We start from the raw sequence: 16,628 nt of genomic DNA on the forward strand, positions 1-16,628 counted from the left end.
ACAGTAACACACGCACACACGTACGCACATGCGCACGCACGCACGAAAGTACATAACTAGGTGGACAATTGTTGTTTTGCTTACTGCACAGTCATCAGACGTATTCAAAGAGGAAAGTGCATGCGCAGCACCCAGCTGTAAGACGCTTGAACGTCATGTAAATAGTACACATACATAATTAAAAGCCCGCCCTCTTAGCTCAGTAGGTAGAGCGTTGGTCTACGGATCGCGGGGAAGTGAGTTCGATCCTCGGGCGGGGCGTATGTTCTCCGTGACTATTTGATAAACGACATTGTGTCTGAAATCATTAGTCCTCCACCTCTGAATCATGTAGGGAAGTTGGCAGTTACTTGCGGAGAACAGGTTTATACAGGTACAGAATCCAGGAAAACTGGTTAGGTTAACTGCCCGGTGTTACATGACTGAAACCCCAAACCCTAAACCCCAAACAAAATTAAAATCTTACGAAGAAAGCACCTAGGGAGTAGGGGGGGGGGGGGGGTCGAAAGCCGATCTTCCATTTCAGACGTTGTTTGCTGTGCAATATGGTATTTTTCACGTGGCGATTTTATTTTATGTACGCATTACCAGACAAAAAATACGCCCTAGATATCTTGATTACTCATTTTCCTACATGATCTCATTATTTTCTGAACTAAAACTTGTATCGGTAAAAATAAAGTAAATGTCATACAAATGTAGTTTATACTGGTTAGCGGACCTTGGCGATGACCGAAAACTGAAACTTACATGAGTCATTGAATTCTAAGAAAATTCCCGGTCGTTTTGAGCGATTTAATTTCAGTTATAAAATGCAATTTATAAAGCAAACAAACGTTTCATACCAATATAATTGTAAATTTTCGAACATTTACAACCACTTTGTTAATACTTCAAGGCATTAATGCACAGAGGTAAAATGTTTTTGAAATTGCAAATTCAAATAAAAACTTGTAGCTGTTTATGCATTTCTCATTCTTAAACTTTTAATTGCATTTCATTAACTGAGTTTTGCAATTAATTTATCTTTTTTTTTTTCGATTTGATGTGCGCCTCTTTACTGAAACTATAATGCGTACGTACAATTACGATGAATGTTGTTGCTGCTCCTATTTCCTAATAATTCAAAATATGGAATTTTATTTTAATATCAGTTATTTTACATTACCATGTCCTTTAATGTGATTTTTGTTTGCTTTCGATGCACATAATATTCACTGTACTGCACACATATTAACTTCGGTAATATTAAAAAAATAAAATTAATTGCTTATTATACAAACAGATACAATGTCAAGGAATCCGAACAGAAGAAAACGGTTTTGGTGTGCGCTTTGGATAACTTGTGTTCTCCTACAGCAATGTAGAGAAGTGTTGTTAATGAACGTGCTACAGATGCAGAATGAGCGAACTCAGTTGCCGAGAAACCAAGACCATGGCAACACTACGTATGATCACTCCCAGCTGAGGCAGTCTAGTAAACAACAGAAACAAAATGTCTTGCGCAAAACAGAACCTGCAAAGTATGACGAAGAAATTAAAGGTTTTCCTTTCCGGCCCGGGCACTTGGGTAAGTCTGGTGAACCACAAGAAGATTCCACAAACAAAGTATCAAGACGTTCAATAGTTCAGAGGGATGAGGAAGTACATAAGGTCGTTTCCGCTGTGAAACACGTAGCCAAAAAGCTTAAATTCAAGCAAGAAAATGCAGAGACCTTAAAAGCCAGTGTCTGTCACAAATCCAAGTTAAAACATTTGGAACATTTTTGGAAAAGACAGCCAGTGGTCTATAACTTATATTTGCTATCAAGTGCGGTCGTTGCTAGCATAGGATCGTGCCATAAAGTTATGATAAGTCATGTAGAAGAATTAGTTGATAATTTGGGAAGCGAGGACGCCATTGAACTTCTAGAAGAATCCGTTCCTATCATTGAGTCTATCAGAAAGATTACAGACGACGATACTCTCGGACAAGAAGACGACAATCGGCTTCTTGAACCAGAAAGTCCAGAAAAGCATCATTTTAAACATATGAGACATATCTTAGTCGACAGCATTGACAAAGTGCACATATTCTCTGCCCTACTGAATAAAGAGAATAAAAACGAGACCCGAACAGTCGCATCCGACCTGGAAGAAAAGATTGAGGAAACAATGCTAGAGTATGACATTATGTCTCAGATTTTAAATATCCAGCCAAACAAGAAAATACAGAAACGTAGCGCTGACACCATTAATAACAAACACGAAGTATTTCGGACATCGACAGAAGCTGCTTTCAAGTCATTCACATCTTCAAGCAAAAAAAGATTGAATAAACTTCATTCAAAAGCACTTACAGTTATTGCGGGACGTTACAAACACGATACAGATGACCATCATTCTACCAAAGTTAGGGATAGCTCCGGTTATTCAACCTTAGAAGGAAAGGGGATCCGAAATCACAGATCTGTTGAAGATTATGAATCGTTAGTAATGATAAGAAATGAAAATTTTCCTTGCAAACTTTTGTCGTTTTGTGGAAATAAGCTGTGTTTCAAACCATATGATGAACAATTTTTAATTGATCAATTATGGGTTTGGGAAAACGGATACCTGCAACACCGTGGTACATATAAGTATGTGACCAGACATACAGAAACAGATACAATATCTTTACAGTATGAATTACCTTCGGAGAAATTTACGTTTAGTGGCCGCAGTTTTTTTCTTACGGACAACAGCAGCTGCACTATTTTTGTTGATGACGAGGATAGTGATGCACAGTTAAAGATTTCGTGTCAGAAAACGCCACAGGTATGGTCATTCACAACGTTTCAAGAAGCAAAAAACTCAATAGCATCAATAGCTTGCCTTTTTCTGATACAAGACATTGAAACCTGCTCTGTTGTTACACCGCAAAATTCTAGTGGAATGCAGCTCCTCGTTACCAAACCGATTGACGAAAGCGATATGATTAACCAGGTATGGCAATGGGACCAACAATACATCAGACATTACAGCTCAAAATTATATCTGACTTCCGGTCCAAAAGGCATAACACCACGTGCTCTTACTCTAGAGAAAGATACAATTGAAAAATGGGTTTTTGACGACCACGAATTGCAAATGTTTAGTTCAACTGAAGGAGCCGTTTTGGATACCACAAACGGAAAAGTATCACTTGATACCAGCAGTAAAAGTCGTGTTAATCTGACAACTGCTAATGAAAGTGATTTATTGAACTGTGAGTCCCGTGGTCACTATTTTGCCATTAAACATGCAGAGGAGCCGTGTAAAGTATTGTGTGTGAAATCAGAGTCAGTGGGTCCAGATAATCTGTTTCGTGTTGTTGCTGTTAGTATCAGCTTTGTGACAGGGATGCTGCTTGGTCTAATGAGCCTTGCATGTACAGAACATAACAAAGCTTTTAAGATAGCATTCGCTGTCGGGGTATTATCTGCGGCTGTATGTGCTGCAGTGATTGAATCTTCTAAATTGTTTCTGAAGGAATATCAGACTGTTGAGTTTCGAGAGTTTTATACAGCAAAGCCTTTAACATGTTTGTGGCACGATTATACAGGGAAACTTAGGAGTGCAGACAACAATAGAGTTTTTAATTTGGAATCTTCAAGTGATGGTGTCGGCTTCGTGGTTCGACTGAACGCCGAAACAGATCAAGCGTGGTTATTTAAGAATGGAACTATATTCGGCAATTTTTCTACCTCCTGTGAAATTAACTTGAAAGACAACAAAGAACTGGATGTACAACAGAGCGATACATTATTGTTTAGTTGCAAAGAAACTGCCTCCAAAAATGCATCTTGGACCAAAGTTTATCACGACGGCACTATGAATTTCAGAAGGCAAGTTGTTTGCATGTACTTTTTACAACAGACAAATGAACAAAAATGTGCGTTTCTGACCGCCGACAAGAATTTATCAGAACCAATACCCCAAGTTTATTCTAATGAACAGCTTCTTGATCAAGTATGGTACTCAAGTGGCAATTCGTTAGAAAATGTGGGGACAGGTGAAAGTTTTAATGAAAACATCAGCAACTTTCAGAAGATCCCATACGACGAAGCCGATAAAATAATTAGCGTGCTAACCAAATGCCACCATAGCAGGTTTTTTATTCAGTCTGAAAATTTCCCATGCAAATTGCTTACCGTGTCAACTGATGCAGGAAGTTACAAACTAGCCTTACGCGAGTACAGTATTGAAATGTATTTCAACCAACTCTGGACAAGTAATAATGGACATTTTTATAACATAGGAACTGGAAAAAGACTTGCTACTCACAGAAGAAACTTGTCCTCGTTCGAATTTATCTTATCAAATTCCGATTTTATTCAATATGACGACTGGAGTTTTGAAAACAAGACCATAAAATCCACAAATTCAGGATGCTCTCTTTTTGCGACAGAGGTAGATGGTGATATTGAAGTTCAGTGCAAAAACAGAACTAAGTCACGATGGGATATTGTCCCCTTCGACGAAAACTTTGCATTTCTAAAAAGCGTGCTGTGTACATTTTTTATACAAAATCAGAATCCTCCATGCACATTTCTTACGGCAAACAAAACAAACGAACTAGTGTTTTTGGAGTATATGGCTACAGACGTAATTGACGACCAACTCTGGTTCATGTCAGACGGTCGCTTGGTAAATCTTCAAAGTGGTATGCCACTTACTATCAAAGCCCAGGGGAATGAAATAACCATAAGCAATGATGAATCTGGAACAGAACTAAAGTGGACTTATCTAAATGAAATGCTCCTCGAACAAAATTCGAAAGAATATTTAACTGGCTTCGCTTCAGTTCGACTTGCTACGGAAAATGAAGTCCTGGTTAATAAAAGTAAATTCTGGAATATCATAAATTCAAACACGATTGCAAATCATTTGAACACGTTCACGTGCCATTCCTCGAACACAAAGTTTTTCTTCTTAAAAAATCAAATTCGTCCATGCGAGTTGCTTACAGCAACAAGTGACAAGCACTTGTCTTTTGAAATATTTGATGAAGAATTGATTGAGAAACAATTGTGGTACATTGAAAATGGTCGATTGTTTAATGTATATACAGGAAATGTAACTAAATTTGTCAAGGACAAATCTGGTACCTTCAATATTAAAATAAGTGAAATGCTCATATACGACACTGAACAAATTATTTACCCAATGAACGATAAGCTCGTGCATGTGTACAACACAACACACGAATGCTTTCTAAGTTATATTGAACATAATGGAAGTTCCAGCCTGACTTGTCAGTTTACCGAATCAAAGGCGTCGGAGTGGAAACGTGTTGACTTTAACGAAGAACTGAGAAATGCAGATGATCTAATTTGTTTATTCTTTCTACGAAGCAAGTTAGCTCCCTGCGAATATTTGACTGGGTATGAAGAGAAGGAAGTAGTAAAAGTAAGACCTCGCATAAATGAGCTTATAGATAACCAACTGTTCTACTGGAGAAATGAATACATAGTACATATGAAAACTGGATTGCTTCTGACCGCATCCATAGATCGTTCGTCAGAAGTCACTCTTCAGCAAGAAGGTACCGAGACAGAGACATATTACCAACATTGGTCGGCACTGGGCAGTCAGATTGTACCACTGCGTCATTACTACTTAGCGTTAGAAGTGAATACAGATATTGACGGCAAGGTTGTCCTAGCTAAATCGTATTGTGAAAACCAGACTGCATGGTCACAGCAATGGTTAGAAGAACCATATCACACTTTGACTGATACATATGTCTCCGAGCCTCGAGATGAATGCATCGTCGAAGAGAAGACAAATAACACAGTTTTCTTTATTCGCAGTAAGGCACATCCATGTCTGGTCCTGGCTGGGAGTGACCAGGGAAGCTCGCCGTATTTTGAAGTTTTTGATCCCGACGACATAGACAGATTTATATGGTTTCGTGACAATCATCATATTATCAACCTTAAAACAGACCTGGCTTTGATGATCGATTTTGAGGAAGGTAGCAACGAGAACAACGTGATTATGTGGCAGTACTATGCCTTTTCTCTTGCTCAGAAGTGGACTAGGAACAAGGACGACATATTCCGATCTGGCTTGCAAAACAACTGTTTCCTTCAGTCCGAAAATTTGGATGGAATTGTCACGATTGTGTCAAAATGTTCTGAGTTAGTCATGTCGGATTTAGAAATGGTGATGTATGGTGAAGACGCCGATGCCATAAGCAGCTTAACTTGCACGTTCTTTATAAAAAGTAACGCTAAACATTGTGAGCTTTTGACGCACATTGGTGGTAACCGAATTAGGACACGACCTCTACTCACAGATCAGATCCTGCATCAGTTATGGTACTGGAAAGGAAAGAAACTGGTCAACTATGGAAATAATGGTGTTATGATAATAACAAACACTTCAAATACCGTCAAGTTACATACGTCCTATGATTCACGTTACGGATATTCGTGGTTATACACTAATTCGTTTTTCAAGTCTCAACAAGTAAAGAATGCCTTTATTACCATTTCGGAAACGACTGGTGAAATAGTGGCAGACTCGATTCTTCAAACATCCCCCGAGCTCCAACAATGGATCCTGATAGACAGAGATGAAGGGGTCAATAATCCTTCTCAGCTAATTTGTACTGATTCATTTAAAGATAAAAAGCTCTATGTAGTAAGAAGCGAGCATGATTCCTGCCCTTTGCTCACGGCGACAGATAGCAGTTCTATCGGTGTTGCTAAAATGTCAAACTCTTTTTCTAGTAATGGTCTCTGGATGAAAGACAACAGTCATATAATTCATACAAATCAAAGAAAATGTCTTAGTGTCAAAGAGAGTGTTGTAAGTGGAACTAGCGTCTTTCTTCAACAGAAGTACTTCTATGAAAAATTACAGCATTGGTCTACCGATGATGATGTTATAAAATCCAAGTACACAAACCATTCTCAATATCTGACTTTTACGGGATCGAAAGTAGTAATGGCAAATAATTTGGCTGACAATCATGATAAACAAAAATGGAAATGGTACACTGTTGAGCAAATTGAAAACAATGACAAACTACTCCGCTGTTCACGCTGCTACAATAAAGGAGAAGAAACGGCATCTGAAGTCATATCCTATATTCCCGTGTTCGGTTGGTTATATAACCTCGGTCGTTCTATAGCTTATGGAGCAAAGAACTGTCCGGATATAGCTATATCGTCACTTATAGATGGCATAATCGATGTTGCTTTAGATGTTATAGTTGCCCTTAGTGCTGGCACAGCGTCTGCATTAGCGTATGGTGTGAAAACCGGTCTCAAACTAGGAGTGAAAGCAGGTTTTAATGCAGTCAAAACGGCGCTTAAGTCTATGATAAAGGTGACATTTAAATCTATGAAATCAAATATCTTAAAATTTGTAAGACGTGGCCTGAAGAAAAATATAAGCGGTCAGCTGACAAGAATACATATGAAGTCCAAAGTTGTATCTTCAGCGATAAAAAATCGCTTCTTGAGGCTAAAATCTCTCAAAAGCACTAAACTGTTTCGACTTAAGTCTTGGATAAAGAAAACGCTTAAATTTAAAACAATTGCACATATCAAGGACATATCAACATATAAAAAAAAATTCAAAGCTACAATCTATAAGATCAAATCGTCTTTGAAAAGAATTCCACATATTCTTCAAAGAAAAGGTGAATATTTACAAAATAAGGCTAGTGAAAAACTAAAGGTGTTTGGAAATTCTTTGGCAAATAGGGCCGAAAAGGCTGTAAAAAAAGTAGATGATTTATCATCAACAATAGATAACATACATCGGAGATGTAAAAGAGCACTCGGAAACTGTGTAAAGCCGATTTTGAATGACATAACGGACTATAAAGACGAAATACCGCGTATTTCAGGAAATCCAATAAAAAACGACCTTGAGGAGCTTGCTAAAAAACATGTATTGCCAGATAAAGGACAAGTAGCAGTTGTTGGACTCAAACAAGGAAATAAATTTATTGAAACAGCAGAAGAGACTATAGACAAACTAAGAAGTGCAGGCACAAAACCAAAATATAAATTTCCTTTACCTGCAACGAACCCAAAAACATATAAAGGGAAAGACGTAATGCACACTGAGCAAAGTTTGATTGATAGAATTGAAAACACTGTAAAACAGAAGTGTAAAAAACAAGACCCTTGTGAAGTAATTTTATACACGAAGCTAGCTCCTTGTAATGAGCGAGAACCACCGAACGCAGTACCCTGTTTAACATATCTTACTGAACAATGTAAAACATGGTTCCAAAGTTCTTCAACAAAATGCAAAATAATTTTCACTGAAACTTATTTGGATGACATTTTTACAGCTAAAATGGATGAATCTTTGGCTAGTGTATTTGGAAGAAAGAAACCAATACATAATGAATTTCCGGACGCAATACGTGAGGTAAAGAAATTTGCAGAGCAAAATTTACTTAATCTACAAAACCGTGTTTCCAGAGTCAGCTGGAACCTGAAATTTAGTGAAAGACAAAAACGTATTTTCGGACACGCAATGTCAGAGGCTGTTAAAATCGCAGAGGACGACATAAGTCTGTTCTGGCTTAACCTGTTTGGCAGGTTAGACGATATTTTTCGGGACTACCCAGTCAAGGCTGGCGTAAAACGTATACGAGAGCAAATAGACAAAGAAGTACAAGAGTTGATCCGAGTGTCACTTAATGTGGAAGCAAAAAACAGAATTACAGCAAAAGCAATATTTGACATAAAATATTCTAGCGGCGCCGGTGATAGCATTACATTTTATCGTACGTAATACTTTGAAAATGACTTTCACGCTGTTTCCTTAAATTACACATATATCTCTGTCTCATATTTACTTTTCTTTCGTAAAACTCTTATAGACAATTTTAGCACAATCATTAAAATCGTACATTTTTATGTTGAAGTTAATAAACGCACTTTAATTTGTATAACAATTTGCACAAAAAAAAAAATTTACAAATAAAAGATCAGCAATCTTTTGTCAGTACTAGCTTGGGGTTCAGTGAAATAGAAAAGGCAGTTTTCGAATTGTTTTTGAATAAAACTATAGAAAGTGCTCGGGCGTTTGGCATAAGTTCTTTCTGGCGTTACTTAGATTTCGAACAAGAGATTACTCGCGCATTTAGGAGCACAAGGATAGATGAAGTGAAAAAAAAAACAAGTGAAGAAGTTGTTCAGAATATCACTGAATGTAGAAGCTAAAAGAAGAATGACAATTAAGCAATATTCGACACGACACGTGATACGGGTTACTCCATTATCTTTCACTGGGCGCGAAATGTATGAAAACAATGTGCTACTGGGTTGCAAACGTTATGAATATTTCAAAACTTGTTCGTTTAAATGAAAAAGGCAAATATAACATCTTGGCGAAAAAGGAGTTCATTCTGGGAGTCTTTCCACCTAGTTTTATAAAGAGATATAATACATATAATAATACATGTATGTGTATATTTCATTAAAAGAATCCCAGAGTGCATATATTCCATGAGAAAACCTGTATTAGTGACATAATATAATTATTGCATAATTAGTAGTTTAAAATACTGGAAAATCGCTGTTTTTCTTATGTTGCTCCAGAAGCTAGAAACTAATATATTGTAATACTGTCATCTAAGACTAATCAAATTCTACCATATTTTTCATATAAATGTTGTTTCTGTTGTCACGGCAACGGAAATTCCAAAGCACCCATGTGTCATGAAAATATAAAGGTGTATAGATAAAAGACCCGTGATGAAACAAAAAATATACGGTTAAGTTATTTTACAGTAAAATCGCCTAAAACTGTTCCTAAATATTGAAATGTATTATGTTAAGTAAGTGTTACACATAATTTGTTTCATTAATGACTTGAAAAATACACGCCATATACAACGACGTCATACTGCTTTCATGACGTTCTTAACGTCACGTCTCAAAATGTCCTCGGCGACTAACTTAAAAACATTGTAGCTCTTAAGATAGTGAAGATAACCATTTCAAATTTTCAGATTTGAAAGATAAAAGAATGTTCTTCATGAATATTTTGTTATCTCAATTTTGAAATTTTTGTCACTAATACAGGTTTTCTTTGTCATCTATAAAAAAATTTAGATCCCCTATAATAGTTGCAAAGATATTAAGATATTATCAGACACGCCTGGACAAACATTAATTAGTTTGAAAGAAGATTAAGGTACCTATGATAATGCACTTTCTTTCAATGTAGTTCATCACGCCAGGTTTCTTAAAGTTCTCTTGTTACTGTCCGAGGAAACAGTTGAAAAATAAGAGCAAAAAGGATGGTTATTTAAATTAACCTGGACATGTAGATTCAACTATACATTTTTTCAGTATTTGTATGATCCGTGAGTTTGTTGATAAATGTAATTTATTTATAGGTCAGTTGGGTCATATTGGTTTCATTTTGTATTCTTATGTATATGTATATGGCGATACTGTGCACTTGTCAAAATAATAAACTACTATTCTATCTTATCTTATCTTATGACACTGATTTGTTTCATAGTACAACATCCCTGTTGAATATTCTTCCTTGTTCTAGTTCAGTCAACATGAAAAACTATGGAACATAGGAAATATGCAACATGGAACCTCCACAAAGATATAAGTTGTTATCAAGTGACCTTCTTTTGCGCTGAAAGAACAAATCACACCTCATTGATATCATTGCAGTATGCTCACAATGCCCTGGATGTAACACTAAATAACTTCACGTGTTGTAAACGACAATGACTTGCTCTGCAAAATCATATAGAAGATCTTGGAATTTGTTTATATCAAACATGAGCGAAGTTCATGGTAAACTTTAGGATCGTTCTTTATCAGTCAATAGAGAGTTTGAGATTTCAACCTTCGCCTTCCCCTTCAACGTCTCTTGCGAAGTTAACGTATGAAGTTGAAGTTCGATTAAAATTCCTTGAGATTTCAAACTTTAGAATGAACCTTACTTTAATCCACCCTATCAATTTATCCGTAATTATGATAGTTTTTTTTTTTTCGTGCATTATAATAATGATTATCATATCAACGTATTTTATTGTTGATGGTGTTCTTGAAAGATGATGCAGTTAATATATTTCAAACAAAAACATGAAGCATCAACTATTACAAATGCATTTGTCGAAATACTTTGAAATTAAGTTAAATAAATGCGATAAACCAAACAAAAAAGGCATGACCATAAAATATAAAGGACAGATTCATCCGTCATGCTGTGGACTAGTATTTCATAGTTTTTCTTAAAGGTTTTTTTTACTTTGAATTGGTACTTTGTACATCGAATTCCTTAAAAGACGCGTTTTACTTGTAGACACTCATAAAAAATGTATCTGATGAAAATTTAACCTTTTAAAAGATATGTTGATAACATGAGCCAATATACACTAGTTATGAATACATTTAACAAGCGAATTGAACAAATGTAAGATACTCTCGTGATATCATACGTTTTGGCATCATGACACTCTGCATGACTCTGTATAACGCTAAACTCTCAGACAGCACAATATAATCGTGCCAAGTCACCATGTGTCTAGTGAAACAGTCAAGAAATGTTAGGTGGAGACGGAAATTGTCGCACAAAATAACATGTGAGCATAAACATCATGTATTTGTTTGAGTATTCTATTTTATAAATAAAGCATATGCATATCCAGGAATTTCGGTTAGGGGGACACCAACTTTAAAGAGGGGGTTTGTAAAATGTAAGAATCAAAGTGGGGATTGACCCACAATGCCCCTCTGCCAGACTCTTGGTCCGTGCATGTAAAGAATGGAGTTATCCCATTACGGTTAACAGGAAACTTCTCGCATCATGATATCATAGATCTGAATTTGTCTGATACTTCAGAAGAATTTTCCGTCTTACTAGTACCATTTTATGTTTATTATTTAACGTAACTGTCGTATAAAGTGTCAGACAGAAACGGATTGTTTTTATTTTTTATCTGGTGAAAATAAAACGTTCCACCAAATGACAATCGCGCGTAATTATTTATTTTTCAAGTAAAATGACTGCCCTGCCATGTGCCTCCATCCAGATTTCAGTCTTTGATGCCGAGTATGTGAACAGAATAGATGAAAAAAAAAAGACTGAAGTTTTGACTTTCGTGATATCACTTCTTCGGACGTTCAAAACTTCACTTCATACGACAAAAAGGCCCATCTAGTATAATCGATACCGCCTGAGGACACAATTATGCTGTAAAAGTTAAAGATTTAACAAAATCTCAATGCTTCTCAAAATCAGTTGATAACTTCATACTTCCAGGTTCAATTCAATGTATTTAGTTAAAATTATTAGCCATTGATAGTGTTTCGCATCAAATTTAGTCTAATTATACATATGGATAATCGAATAACTTAATAAGCAGAAATCCTGAAACAAAGCTTTTTATTTCACATAGTAATAAAGAGAAGTCTTAGGCTTACTTGATATTACATGGAAAACTTTAGTAGCAACGTTTGATATAAATAAAATACACACATACCGGTGACGTGTTACCCCAAATATATATGAGAGACGTTGAAGGGGAAGGCGAAGGTTGAAATCTCAAACTCTCTAGTCGTCCGTTCGTTCGTCCGTCGTCAATTATTTCATTAAGGAGCCAACAAGCCAATTTCACTCAAACTGTTTTCTATATGAATGTTCCTTAGGTGATCCCCTTTCGTTTCCAAATTTGTTTCATCCATGCAGAATTCTGATGAAAATTAAGTGAAATAGTTTTTACTCTGTTGGCACGAAATCTGTATGCGTTTTTGGACCTGTCAAAAATGTATTCAATATAGGGTCTGCCCCCTTCAGCTTTTGTGAGCGACATATATTTTTTGACTTTTCTTTCCTAAAACAAAACAACTTCTAAATAGATATGTTTACATTCATCTGGCAAAATCAAGAAAAACTTGAACGTATAAAAATGCAGTTTTTTATTTCTAGGAAAAATTGGCTTATTTTTTTTCTAAGAAAATCTTACAACAGCAATTTCCAAAAAAAAAAAAATGAAAAGTCTATGGAGAATTTTTGGACTCTGTTCAGTCGTAATAAATAATTTCGTGTAAACGGACACTATTCCGAAAATTCCAACGAAAAAAATGCTATTGTACATAGATTAATGGACTTACTTTGTCAAATATTTAGTATAATAAATTATGGTCTTTTATTTAAGGTCGATTGTAAACACTTTATATTATGGGTATGAGAGAAGAGAAGTTTTCACGTATTTGACGCGGCCGGGAATAGAACTCCCGCACTCGAAGCGGACGCTCTTCAACTAGGTTATCGAGGCCTTTGTTTGTTATTAAGTCGTACTTGAAGTTAAAAGTCTTTGACAATATGTATACGTGTTGGTGGTTTGTTGTAGTTTTTATTTGTTTTGAAAATGTATTATTAGTATGCTCTCCAAACAGGAAGAATGAATCATTTCTGTGCAATTTTTTCCCCCTAAAGTTCTTATTTTTACTGGACTAAATGTATTCGTCGCTTAGTCCGCCGTTGGTCTGTCAGTCAGAGCTTACATTTGCATACATGTACTTAGGTAATACAGGAACAATAGGTAACTGTACTTTTTCTTTGAAGTAATTCATTCCGTATTTATGTGGCTATTTTTTCTTTAACGTGGCTAAAAGAACAATAGTTAGAACAAAAGAATAGCTTAATAAATACCCATATATAGGAACGCCCGTATGTGCGTGTGTCCGTCCATCCCGCAATTCTTGTCTGGAGTATTCCTCAGCATTGATGGAGTGACCCCAAAACATTAGAGGTTGACTTCTTCATAAGCAATGCCACCCTAAAAAGTTTGAATGTTCTAGGTTAAAATGGTTCTCCTGTTATTTATTGGAAATGAAGTGTGACGGACGAACAGGGCAAAAATAACAGGTTTCCTCCAGTTGTGGGGAGAGGGGACATAAAACACCACTGAAAAAATATTAAACTGGAACAGGCTGAAGATATGCATAACTAGGCTTGACAATGATAACACTAATAAGGTATGATGAAAATGTGTCAGATGATATAACAGAAGTTGCCAAAACATAAAACAAGAGCTGTCGGAGGACAGCAACGCTCGACTATTCAACAGCCTTGTCAATTGAATGAATACAAAAGTTGAAAAAGGGGCATAATTTTGTAAAATGCAAAGTAGAGGTATTGAACCTCTGTACTGCATGTCATATCATGACAGTGAACAAGTGTGTGAAGTTTCAATCCTTTCCAATTTGTGGATACTGATATACCAGCTTACATACAAAAAATTAACCAAAAACTGCTAAGTCGAAAAAGGGGCATAATTTTGTAAAAATGCAAAGTAGAGTTATGGGACCGTCACAGTGCATGTTATATCATGACAATGAACAAGTTGTGAAGTTTCAATCAATTCCAATTAGTGGATACTGAGATATCAGATTACATAAAGAAATATAACCAAAAACTGCTAAGTCGAAAAAGGGACATGATTTTTTTTAAAAAAAGAGTAGAGTTATGGGACTTGCTTAGTGCATGTCAAATCATGACAGTGAATAAGTATGTGAAGTTTCAATCCATTCCCATAAGAAAGTACTGAGATACCAGCCCACACACAAAACCTTAATAAAAAATTTCTAAATCGAAAAAGGGGCATAATTTTGTAAAAAAGCAAAATAGAGTTGTGGAACCTGTGCAATGTAAGTCAGTTTATCACAGTGAATAAGTGTGTGAAGTTTCAATCCATTCCCACAAGTGGTTACTAAGAGACCAGCTTACAAACAAAACCTTAACCAAATCGGGACGCGGACGCAGACGCAGACGCAGACGCGGACGCCGACGCATGGGCGAGTCCAATAGCTCTACTATTCTATGAATAGTCGAGCTAAAAATGCCAAACAAAGAGCCATAACTTCACTGAACCAGAAATATGCTCCAGATATGCATAACTTAGATTAGTAGTGATTAGTACTTTCGTGTACTTTCTCCTTGTGATATGTGGTATCGGTGCAGTTGCTAGGACAATACAAAATACCACTAATCAAGTACCATATCTCCGCTGATAATCACTGAACTGGGACATGAACATGCATAATTTGGCATGGCACTGGTCATTCCTGTAAAGCTTTGTGAAATTCCCCACAAAGTATCCAAAGTATCATAGTATTTGACAAATCAAGGGCCATAACTCCACTGAAAATCACTGAACCGGAACATTTGAAGGATATACACAACTAGGTTTGGCAATGATCAACTGTGTAGTTTGGTGTACATCTGCCAGCGCAGGTCGGGAGAATTAATTAAAGAAGTCAAGTTGACATAACAAACATCACAGATGTTGATACAGGGAAGGTAAAATGCTGAGATCAGGACCTATGACCTCTAGTCTAAATAATGAGACATCGGGTAGACCGATTTTACATTTTGATATTTTACGTTGTCTACCTAGAGGCGGATATCGACAAGTCAAAAAAAATATTAACGATATTCAACTCTCGAGTACAATTACTTGGACTATATGACCTCTTGAGTATGACCACCTTGACCTTTGGCATAGAAATGTTGCCATGTGCTCTCAACATTGTCTTGAATAACAAAAGAAATATGGTATAACTAACTGAATTAAAATAATATTTTAGCACACGAAGCTTTGTCAAATAACATCTTATGTAAATATCCCATTGCTTTGGAAGGGCCGTAGATACTTCTACTTCTTACAGACATAACTACTGGCCTGTCGAGAAACATACCCAACTATTTTGGCGCGAATACCAACAACGTCATGACGGCGGGATCGAGTTCAACGTCAACGTCACTGATCAGACGTCAGCTTTCCGTTATTACATGTTTTGCTTCCGGTAAATAAAGACAGATAAAACCACAACGCGAATTATTGCTCTCTAACCCCACATTTTGGTGCCGTGACCAAAAGAAAGAGAAAAATGGATCTATCTAAGATAATAAAGATGAGAGACGCTCAAAAGGCAGTTATTTCGAGACATTTAGAGAAATTAGAGGCTTCAGTGGACGACGAAGAACAGTTTCATACAGTACTTAACGTTTTGCAGACTAAGGTGAAGTTAATAGAGTTAACGAGAAGATTTTTTCCCAGACTGATGAAGATGATTATGAAGCTGAGATGCTAGAAACCGAAGATTACATGCTGCATCTCAAGATTCGAATCCGGAACCTGGAGGCACAACTGAGAAAACAGACCAAAGACCATTTACCGCCACCATTGCTCAATCCCGTAGATTTGTCGCAATATGAGCAGCCTAGGAACAGTACGAACAGTGCAACCACCGCAGATCGTTCAGGAAATACAACCGACAGCACTTCCGGCAGAGAAGTAAGTAACATTTCTATACAATCAAACCAGTCTTCACAGTTTCATAAATTACCAAAACTGACACTCCCAATATTTACCGGAAATATCTTGGAATGGCAGACATTTTGGGATTCGTTCGAATCGAGTATTCATAACAACGAATCATTATCAGACGTCCAGAAATTCAGCTACCTTAGGTCCTTATTATCAGATGATGCAGCCAGAGTGATCGAGGGATTCCAGCTGACCCATTCTAACTACATGCAAGCAATTGAATTGTTGCGTGAACGTTTCGGACAGGAACACAAAATCGTAAATGCATACATGTAAGGCCTACCCG

General features: G+C 36.5%; 2 protein-coding genes across 2 annotated transcripts; both read left to right on the forward strand.

Annotated features, from left to right (window-relative positions):
• The first annotated feature begins 820 nt into the window (after nt 1–820).
• Nucleotides 821–10,475, forward strand: LOC123523784 (uncharacterized). The gene is made up of 2 exons (XM_045301438.2): nt 821–914; nt 1,286–10,475. The coding sequence occupies exons 1-2, from the start codon at nt 905–907 to the stop codon at nt 8,764–8,766; spliced, it is 7,491 nt and encodes a 2,496-aa protein (XP_045157373.2). The 5' UTR covers nt 821–904; the 3' UTR covers nt 8,767–10,475.
• A 5,624-nt stretch (nt 10,476–16,099) lies between these two features.
• LOC123523709 (uncharacterized) lies at nt 16,100–16,618 on the forward strand. Its single transcript, XM_045301359.2, has one exon. It carries the CDS (start codon nt 16,100–16,102, stop codon nt 16,616–16,618), a length of 519 nt encoding a protein of 172 aa, XP_045157294.2.
• The last annotated feature ends 10 nt before the right edge of the window (nt 16,619–16,628 follow it).

The sequence above is a fragment of the Mercenaria mercenaria genome, chromosome 3, assembly GCF_021730395.1.
Source record: "Mercenaria mercenaria strain notata chromosome 3, MADL_Memer_1, whole genome shotgun sequence".
Classification (NCBI taxonomy): Eukaryota; Metazoa; Mollusca; class Bivalvia; order Venerida; family Veneridae; genus Mercenaria; species Mercenaria mercenaria.

Bases quoted from the DNA above. Each gene is read 5' to 3' on its own strand.
- LOC123523709 (XM_045301359.2), top strand. From the start codon at position 16,100: ATGCTAGAAACCGAAGATTACATGCTGCATCTCAAGATTCGAATCCGG.